A 10,393-nucleotide genomic window follows, 5' to 3' on the forward strand; every position below is an offset into this window, starting at 1 on the left:
TCAGCGCACGGATACTCATCAGCAGCCAGGTTTACCGCAAGTAAACGGCGCTTTTGTTTTTAACCGAGGTATCCGTCGCTCAGGGGAAAAGCGAGGCGAGCTCCACGGCAGGTAAGCGCTGCCTCCCACCTCCTCGGCGCTCCAGCACTTCTCCAGCGCGGGCCGGGAGCGGCACGGCACCGGCCAGCGCCCGCGACACCGACACCACTGACTGCCGGCTGTATTCTGCACGAAGGCGCCGCTTCCCCGGCCGAGGCCCGCAGCGACACTGCTCCCTCTCGCCGCGCCCGCCGCACCGCAACCTCCTCCCCGGAGGCGGGAGGGGCCCCTGACGGAGAAAAAGTCCCAAAACTTTCAATTCGCGAGCGCGGTAAGTTCAGCACGAAGCAGACGGCAGCCATCGGGGCGCAGCCCTTCGCTTCCCAGCTTTTCAGGCGGTAACTGAGAAACTCTGGCTTATTAAAAAACCAAACTTTGACCGACACCCTGCAACCCTCTCCCGGCACCGGCCCGCTGCCGTCCCACCTGCCTCATCCCTCACGACATGGCGCCCGCCCCCGCAACCACACGCAGCCGCCGGGCACGAGTGGCAAGCGATGTAGGCAGCTGCCCGACGACCTTTCTTCGGCCCTGGGCCTTCTCCTGCACTCACCGCGGCGGCGACGGGACGGCGGCGAGGAGCAGGGCGGCGGCTGGCCCACGGGTGCATTCCCCCCACCCCTGGCCCGCCGGGAAGCAGCGCCCGCCCCACACGACAGTCTCTCCTCCCCGGCGGGAAGCGGCACCTCCCCAGGCGGGCACGGCCGAATCCAGGAACATCGCCTTGCCTTCCCGCAAGGGCACGGGGGAAGGCCGCCTCCACTGAGAGGTGCCGGGGGTCGTGCCTCGGGGGACGAGGCCTTCCCCCGGCCCTCCGGGGCTCCCGCCGTTTTCCTCCACAGGAGGGAGGCTTCAAGTACCTTCTGTTCAGCTGCTCCCAAAGAGGCTGTCAGGATATTACTTCCTGTTTTCTTCGGAGTATTTTACTACTCATTCAAAAGCTCAACAGTTTGAAGAGACGAGGGAGTGGGCAACGCCAAAGAAGTGATGCTGACGCTGAGGAGTGTATTCATGCATAGATTTTTCCCTCCAGACTGAAATTAATGTCCATTAAAAACAGCAACCAACCAATGGAAGTTTCAATTTCATTTCCACATCACCAGCTTTCACTTACATAAGCAACACTGCTATTCCTGAAGCATTAATTTCATTGGCAGGGCTGAGGTTTGGTAATCCCAAGATTTATTTACTTCTGTTTCAGACTAGACAAGTGCTAATACTGAAAGTACCACGTTTTACTGCAGTCACGGTGTCCAACCCTGGAAACTTGCATATTACATCAGGACAGCACCTATAGATCCCTGGCAGAAACGTACAGAAAAAAAAATTACGCAGAGGAGACATGGTAAGTCTGTTACTTCATCATTTGATTATCTAAGCAGTCACAGTGACACCAATATCTTACATCCTTCTGTACATCAAGAGAAAAAAAAATCACTGTACAGAAGATATGCCAAAGGTCAGTTGTCTGACATCTTCCAGGCTGTCAATTTTACCATTTTACCATGAATTAGTATTAGAGTTTTGAGTCTACTTTGCCATCTAACCGATGTTTGAAATTCTTGATAATTATGTATACAGCATTTAAGAACAACGAGCCTTACTCTGCAGAAGGCAACAGATGCCAATACTCATCAAGAGGGCCTTTTTTCTTCTAAAAAAGGTCAGCAAACAGGACACCAAGCCCAAATTTATGTGCAGCACTGCATGACAAATACAGAAAGATAATTTGCAAAAACATCAGTATGTAGCCAAGCTATACATACAAAATGAAGAAGTTACCAATGTCAGCATGTCTCCAGGCTGCAAATTACGTCTAATGGCTTACTGTAGATACACAGCAAACTCATCTTTTCTTGATAAATAGAGAAACTGATGATCAGCATAGTGAGGAGAGGTATCTAAATCAAGGTGAGTGGCCAAGCAAGTGCAGAGGTATTCTATGCAGATCATATTTTATTTGCTTTAATAGCAGCTTCAATCTCTTCCATGATTGGCACCGGCCCTGCATAGTTATTTGTTTCAATAGCTTCTAATTTCTTCTGGTAGTCAGCTGGCAAGCCATTCTGTTCTGCACCCAAGCAGATAACCTATTAAAAAACCAAAAAAAGCTTTCAATAACGGTGTTAGGAAGGACAGACCCCTCCAAACATTTATTCACATGGGAAGAACCACTTCAGGTAACAAGACAATTAATCTCAAATAATGCTACTTGTACCTCAAGATAACCAAAGGCTTCTGGAAGGCCACTGAAGACTTTAAAAGTATCAACAAAATTACTCTGAAAAGGCTTGCAATTGCCAAGGCATGCCCCAAAAATTCTGAAATATTACTTAATATACAAAAGACTGTACAATTAAGCTCTTATTCAGTTATTCCATTCTTTCCATTCCAGGATGAGGACTACTTTTTATGCCTTTGGCCAGCCTTAGTATCACATCCGAGTGAGAGCAGTGTATATTATTGAAGTTATTCTTAAAACTAAGCTGCGCAAATACAAAGCACAATAGCAAGTGCCTAGATTGGTTATAGGAGTAACAGAAACAGATAGCTTTGGGAGAAAGCAGACTTCTTAGAGTTTGTTACAACAGCTGTCTTTCTACATAGAAAATAACTTGGGTATTGGCGCAAGAGAAAAAAAGAGGTGACAGTGAGAGGAAAAGAGAAGGCAATAGGAGCCAAGGCTTGAAAGAGACACTAGCAATCTCCTACACAGAAATGAATAGATAAGCATGCAGATTTTAAGAGCTGACACTGCTTCATGCATTCAACAGCCAGCAAGTTCAAGGATGAGGTGTCTAGAAAGGATGACCTTTGCCATGAAAAGTACACAACAGTAGATGGATGTAGATCACTGTGTGCTGATGGCAGCCACCTGTAGTAAATTTTTAGCCCTCCTGCCTGGTTAACTTGGTAAAAGCTGGGGGCAGGAGGAAAGAAGAGAACTAACAAACTGACCCAAACAACAACAGGAGGGAATGTTTAGTTAGATAAAGTTGCCAGTATTGGAAGTCTGCTCTTACAGTATACTATTCAGAGCTGACACACAGCAGCAGACTTAAGTCCCTGAAAAGCCCTAAATGTCTGCCTTGACAGGAAGTGGGTTGGCAGAGAGGAGGTTTGTGAAGTAGCAGAGCCTGATTTTTAAGCAAGTGTTCTCTAAGTCATGCAGCAGCTGGCCTTAGATATGCGCCTGGAAGCTGATTCACAGCAGTGAGTTCCTCAGTTACAGGAAGGCAGCATACTTGGGTTTTAACAAGCCTTGTTTCTTTGCTTTCTGCAGAAAATGTAAACATGTTACAGTGATGTCTATCTGCAATTACTAATAGCTGCACAATTCCAGACATGCAGTCTTGCCACCTAAGGCTAGGCCTGCATCAGAGCTCACAAGCTAAGCAGGTCGGGCCTGCTGTGTGACTGGATCATGTGTCTCTATAGAGTCAAGCGTGTTGCCAGAACAGTGTTGAAACACTTCTGCTTCACCAGCCATCAAGTGGGTGCTCTGCAATGTTGCTGGAAGTCCTGTGATACGCTGATGATACATCTGGTAAAAGGAAGCAGGAGGACTCCTGTGCTAAATGATAATAAGCTACTTCAGAAAACAATAAGGATAATCCATGTCCTTGAGACTACAACCTGGTGCTGTATTTCCCCCACAGAAGCCTCCCTCTGTCCTTTTAGGGGAGTACATTAATTTTTCAAACAGAGAATTGCTGTACGTAAATAACATCCTTCAGAAATCCTTGTGTCAGACATAACTGATTAATGAGTTAAATGGAGGCTTCACATCAGGTATAACTAAGCCAAAACATAAACCTGGTTTAGTAGGCCTTTAAGGGGTAGCAATCTTCTAACAAGCATCACTACACGGTTGCGTTGCACAAGGACTGTAAGTTTTACCTGTACATGAGAATTACTTATACATTCCATCCACTGTAGAAGTACTTATTAAGCAGGGCAGAAATACTGTGTTATATGTTTCTGTTAGTTCTCTCCACAGTTACAATGATGCAGCACCTACCTTTTTGTATTGAGGAGAGGGGGGACCACAGACATAGTCCTTCATCTGGTAGCTTCGACAGGTCAGTACCTTTCCTGCTTGAGTACGGACTTCAACTTCTATTGGGACATAAATGCCATCTTCAACTCCCTCTTGCCTGTAAAGGACATATGTTCCTTTCATACCAAATAACTGGTGCATCTTTCAAACAAACTGTGCAATTGAACATGTGCATTTGTTCCAACAGAATTCAAGGCAGTACACTGGTCTGCACTGTTGGACTTAAAGAAAGGCAAATAAAGCAAAACATATTCTAGTACTTTTTGTGCAAACTTGTTTCATACCCAGAAATTGGTTTGTAAAGAAGCAGCAGCATTCACTTTTATCATTTCAGCTCTGTAAGAAAGATGACTGGTGGTTAACTTGCAAAGTTAAAGACACGATACTTGTGAATTTATTACTGTGCAAATCTGGTCATTTACAAGAGAAACACAACTAATCAGAGCTAATTAGAATTAAGGCAGGCACATACCATTCATTACCTTCTGCTCAGATAATTAAATCATTGCAAAGTTTTATCTTGCCTGTTGTGTTACAAAAGGGGAAAGGAAACTTGCACAACCCTTTTTGAGGCACATACCAATGAATAATGCAAGGCACCTTTTAATTTGCACAAGATGTGTACAGCAACAATGAGCTAGATCAAGGCAAAAACCATTCTGTTATTTTTGTATTGGCAACATGGTGCTTTCTTAGGAAAACAAAGCCGAAGTCAAAATCAAGGCTACCTGTTGCCTTTAACCATTAGCATTTAGCCACCAGTAAAGGTGTGAGGAAATAGGAGAAGTAAATGAGAAGCTTAAGCAATACAAGACAGACTTTGTAGCACAATTAACTTTAGATGCACTTCAGGTATGAGTGATAACATCAAAACATCACTTTGACAACAACCATTTCAGGTTATTCAATGTACTAACATGGGTCATGTTATGTGAATAACTAGGTTTAAGTGCAAGTAGAGCACCTGAGTGTGTGAGAGTAAGAAAAATGGTACAGTTAAGTAATGTACATTGCTAGGATACTGAGGAAAAGTCGTTATTTAGTCCGTAACTTACACACTTGTGAAGCACAGAGGCCAAAAAAAAATCTGACCATGACAGCACCAAAAGGCCTTTGAAGCCAAAAAGTTCAACCATGCATGCAAAAAGCTTCCCCTCTCATGTTTGTTTTCTATATATTGCATTATTTTACCCTATTTCAACTAGCAACAGGCAGCATCAGGTATGCATTCCCTCCTCTGCTTCTGGATAACAAAGCAGGGGCTTCTTTATCCAATTTGGGGGAATAAAAGTGTGTGTGTGTGTGTGGCAAATGGTGATTTTTTTTTTTTCCCTTGATACACGGAAATTCCAGGAAAAAACTTGGCTGAGAACTTACAAATATATCTGCTTGTGCACAGCCAAAGAATCCCAAGATCTTTAGCAGGGGCACATGCAAGCTTTTTTAAGTTGGTTAGGAGCAATCCTTAGAAGAACACTATCAACTGTGGTTATAAAAGCCAAGAACACATCCTGTTGCCTTCCATTTCCAGTCCACCTTCATGGCATCATTGAGGCAGCTGGGAAAAAGCAATATTTAATGCTAGTGTCTGTCCAGCAGTTGTTGGTGATGGTATAGTACTCAAGTCTCAAGCATCTTAGCCAGCATTACAGTTTATCCCCTGTCAAACAAATGCCAAGGATCTGCAATTTTGTAGCATGTAAACACTTCTAGAAGTTAAAATACAAAATGCTGTCCCCATAGGAGGTACACAGTGTTACTGTCGAAGCAGATGCTGCCAGACTTCATCTTCATAGTTCTGAAGCTTATGCTTTAGCAAAGCGTGGTAAATCAGGAGATTTCAGTAAAGGTCTGCAGAAAGGGGACTAGGAAAGGGGACTAGGATGTAAATGCTATGTAAGCAACAGAGGGGGAACTGAGGAGATCACTAAGCAGGGACATTGGAAGCTCTCCCCAGCCAGAAGCATACCAGCTAGGTGCCCTCCTACCAGGACTTGAGAGTGCCCAGAATTCCCATTCCCATAATGTGCTAACAGAACTTGGGCAAGAGTTTCTGTTGTATTTCAGAATCTGTGGTGTTTCACTGTAGGCAATGAAAAGCAAGTTGATATTCTTGTAGCAACCAAGTTTCATGGCTAAGTTATAAGAACATGGCTAAGTTATAAGAACAGCACAGTGCAGCCATAACCAAAATTGCAACAGTACCAGAGACAGAAAAACCATATTAAAGCTTTTAAGGGGTTAATGTGCCCTGTTTCCTTAGTCTCACTAGCCCAGATTTCTACTGGAATTAACTGACAGCAATTAACTACTTTGAGCAAAGGATCCTTGTGCACCTGAAGCTCCATGCTGTGCAGGCACAGCCCAAAAACATAAACACATGACACCAGCCAAAGTTTTGGACATTAAGTTCTAAGTCCTGCCTTAGACCCTGCAAGAAGTTATGCTACTATGCCTTGATTTATTTACCCAGGTGGTCCTCTAGACTTCAGCCTGGGAACAACTTGCTCAGGTTACCTTAAACCTGTCTTAATTCAGGCGGAACATTCTGTGTCATGCATTGTAATGGTGCAGGCAGCCTCTCCCAATCAAAGGGAAAAACAAAACCACCACAACTCCCTGCTTGGATCTACCTCAAGTTTACAACAGCTTGAATCCTTAGAAGACATGCAGAATAACCTCCGCAAAAAGTCCCTTTGCTGTATTAAAGATAACCTCTGCTGCAAAGTCTTGTCCTCATCCCTTCCTTTTCCACAAGCATTGGAGTCTACATTTTAATTACAAATACATTAGAAGTCAATACATGTGCTGTGAAGTGAAATTCACATATTGAAATCCAAAGCATCTACTTGATTTCCATACCAAAGCTTCCACACAGCTCTTTACCAAAAATTAACTGGTACATTTAAATTGCTCTCAAAAATAGTAGAAGACAGCACAAGTTAAGTCACCTACTTATCCAGTGAACTTAAATTGTTAGCATTCATTTTCCACACTATTCCCCATACTTCGTCTTCAGGGCTTTGAACAATGGTAGCTGTCCCTCCATGCCAGAGAGAACTTGTCCTGCCTTGATGATGGCCAAACTCAAGTTTAAAATCCTGCAAATGAAACCAAAGCAGAGAATCAGTTTCCACTTAAGGGCTGTTGGACATGAAAGGGGCAGCTAAAGGAGAGTCTACAAGCAGTCAGTTGGAGTGCAGGAGGAATGTACAGCTCCCATCTGATTAAGGGCTGAAGTCCACCTCTTCAACTGGCCCACGAATGGGGAAGAGAGGTCTGCCAGAGAGCACTGCTGATAAAAGTCTTGGCCTGCAGAGGCCTGGATCAACATCCAAGACCTCTTAGTAGTGCAACTAACAATTTCTAGTGGTGAGAAGAAAGTGGAGGTAGCCCTTTTTCAAGGGCAGCACACATATTCAATTCAGTAAACACAGTAGCACTAAAGAAATGTCAGCTTGACTTTTGTCCCAGTTGGCAGTGACAGGATGGCTGATGTGCTTCCTGTTAGACAATCTGAAGGGCCCTTGCCTGAGGTGTACCCTGAAGGAGGGAACTGACTATTGCCCTCTCGTTCCTCAGAAGACATGCCTGTCTGCTGCCAGTTCCCTTGCAGCTTTTGGTGCTGTTTTAAGACTTAAATGCTACCATGCAAGATGCCAGAAAATACCGAGGGTAAAGAAGCCTACAAGATGGCAAGCTTTGAGTCTTGTCCTCTAACACAACTGCACAATTACAAAATACCATCCTGTGTATTTTCCAGTGGTTTTGCCATCTCAACTGGAACAATTATTGGGTATTTTTAAGCCACGGCATATGCCTCCTTGAGAGAGCTTTTCAGATTTTTGCAGGTTGAAACATTCTTTTAGAAATCAAGTATCTTACAGGTAATATCAAACATTACTATATAGACAAAACAGAATAACAGATTCTTGCATTTTTCCAGCGTAATTTCCCATCCGATTCCATACACTCAGTTTCCTCTCCTACTTGTCAGCCAACTTGTGGATCCTTCCCTCGAAGTAAAAAAAGGAAAGACAAAGAACCAAATGCCCCCAAACTTTAAGGAAGAGGGAAGTTAATTTAATACTTAACCACCAAAAAGATTCTGTGTACAGGCTATTGTTCCTCTTCTTAAGCCAATGTAGTACTACCACTGAGCAATTAACAGAAATAGGCTACAACCTTCCTGTTCTTCTCCACTCTCAAACATCAGTGATTTTCCATCCTGAAGCAGGGCAGTGAAGCCACCCAGTGTCAGCAGGGAGCTCAGCAATGACCGGCCAGAAAAGCCTGAGTTCTGCCTCCCAAACAGCCAGCCTGCAGCGTGGCAAGAGATGTTTACTGTGGAACCTGACAATCTACCTGACACCCAGATGGAAAGCTGAAGCACAGCACTTTATTCCAATATAAGCACACAGCACTACTGCTTTCCTCCTTGCCTCCAAGGTCTGATTGCAGGATCAGACCTGGGCTCTTGGCACATTCAGCTCCTCAGTGGCACCTCACACTTTCCAGGAGCAGGCCACAGTTGCCAGGCTGATGGTCCCAAGAGACACCAAGGATCCGACTACAGGGAATTTATTAGCAATAAGTTTCTGGAACTCCTTCATATCCTCTGATGTAGATAATTTACTACCAATTACCCCAAGAGAACCTTCAGTTCATCCTTAACTGTTAGCGATCCTTTGCCCCTCCCAGGATCCTTCCAGTGACACAGATCTGTACATCAACAGCTTCATGACCACGAGCCTGTATTTCCAAGTCTTCATGAAAGCCCAGCTGACAGACTTCCATTTAATAACCGTGGGCCGGGGGAGAGCTCCCAGGGTGTAGGAAGGTGTGAGCCGCAGTTGTGCCGTCGCGGGAGCACGCTTGAATCCCGCCTGACTTACAGCACAGGCACGGCCTGACTTGTAACCACTGTGGCAGAGGGGAAGGAGGAACTTTGTTTTTTCAACGAAGCACCGTCCTTTTATAACTGTCAGAAACTTGTCCCTTAAACCCAAGTGCGCGCCTGCTGTTTACGTTTTCAGGTTTACAACCCGAAACGCGTGGAGTCGCGGCTGGCAGCTTTGCAAACTTGCTTCAGCTCCATAACACAAACCCCACGGCTGCCCGCGGTAGCGGCACTCGGCCGGCCTGCAGCAGGGCCAGGCTCCCATGCGGTGCCCACTTACCCCCCCGCGCCTCTCCCTCACGCACCTGCAGGCGCGCCGGGGCGCACAGCGCCGCAGCGGGGTTGCGCAGCAGCAGCCGCTCCCGCAGCAGGTTGCTGCCGTACGCGAAGTACAGCACGCACCCGCCGCCCGCCTCCATCGGCCCGCGCCGGCTGCGGCTCCGGCTCCTGCCGCCTGGAGCTCTCAGTCCACACCGGTCCCGGGCGGGGTCACAGCGCGGAGCCGCCCGCCATTGGCCGCCCGCCGCCGCGCCGCGCCCCCCGGCGCTACTTCCGCCGCCACGTGGGAGCCGCCGCAGTCGCGTTGCGTGGGTGGTAGCAGGGGTCGTGCCGCGCGCCTCGCCGGGAGCTGCGGGCGCGGTGTGATGTGAGCGAGGCGCGTCCTTCGCACCCGCGTACACCGGCGGCCCGGGTCCTGCGGGACGCGCGGCAAGCGACTCCTCTGCGCCGTGCTGTCTGTGGCGGGATCGAGGTACTCCTCGGCTCACCCGCCTCAGAGCCTGCGGCCCCCGTACCGAGGCGGGGCGCCGGTTACAATCCAGGGCATCTTGCTGCTGAGCATCTTGCCCGCCGCCGAGAGGAACGTGAGCGGTGACGAACTGGAAGTACATGTTCCAGTGTGGCTTTTCCCAGCGGGGAGCGCTCAGAGCAGGGTCACGGGGGAATGTACGAGAGTAAAAGGCGAGGAGGAGGTGCTGTGCGGGCAGGCAGAACTGCGGACAGTGCACTGTGGCACTGTCAGGGGAGGAGGAGCAGTACCTCTGTGCAGTGTGAGAAGGGGGCCTTATCACTAGCAACCCCTAAGCATAAGCTGTTCAAGCAATAAATCCGCATGTATAATACAGCAAAACAGGTCACAGAAAGCTGTAATTAACAGCAGCGTGAGAGTTAATGATACTGTTACAACAGCCCTTGGCCCGTGTTGGCTTCCTGAGCAGAGGCAGCTGGTGCAGGATTCAGCACAGAATCCCTGGCAGGGAGGTGCCCGGCCTCTCGGGCACGTCCTCACCCACACAAGAAAGGTGAGCAGCTCCTTCCTTTAATGAGGTGAGCAA

General features: G+C 47.1%; 2 protein-coding genes across 5 annotated transcripts in view; both read right to left on the minus strand.

Annotated features, from left to right (window-relative positions):
* The window catches only part of NOD1 (nucleotide binding oligomerization domain containing 1), a 28,758-nt gene extending 27,826 nt beyond the window's left edge, over positions 1–932 (minus strand). For 3 of the 4 annotated variants that reach the window (XM_061996375.1, XM_061996372.1, XM_061996373.1), the window contains exon 1: positions 653–932. The gene's annotated coding sequence lies outside the window, so the exon portion shown is untranslated. The other variant, XM_061996374.1, reaches the window with a different exon arrangement.
* A 332-nt stretch (positions 933–1,264) lies between these two features.
* GGCT (gamma-glutamylcyclotransferase) lies at positions 1,265–9,519 on the minus strand. Its single transcript, XM_061996377.1, has 4 exons — positions 9,365–9,519; positions 7,115–7,260; positions 4,121–4,256; positions 1,265–2,189 (listed from the first exon to the last, which is right to left on the minus strand). Exons 1-4 carry the CDS (start codon positions 9,476–9,478, stop codon positions 2,049–2,051), a joined length of 537 nt encoding a protein of 178 aa, XP_061852361.1. The 5' UTR covers positions 9,479–9,519; the 3' UTR covers positions 1,265–2,048.
* Positions 9,520–10,393: the final 874 nt, after the last annotated feature.

Source organism: Colius striatus, chromosome 5, assembly GCF_028858725.1.
Source record: "Colius striatus isolate bColStr4 chromosome 5, bColStr4.1.hap1, whole genome shotgun sequence".
Taxonomy (NCBI): domain Eukaryota; kingdom Metazoa; phylum Chordata; class Aves; order Coliiformes; family Coliidae; genus Colius; species Colius striatus.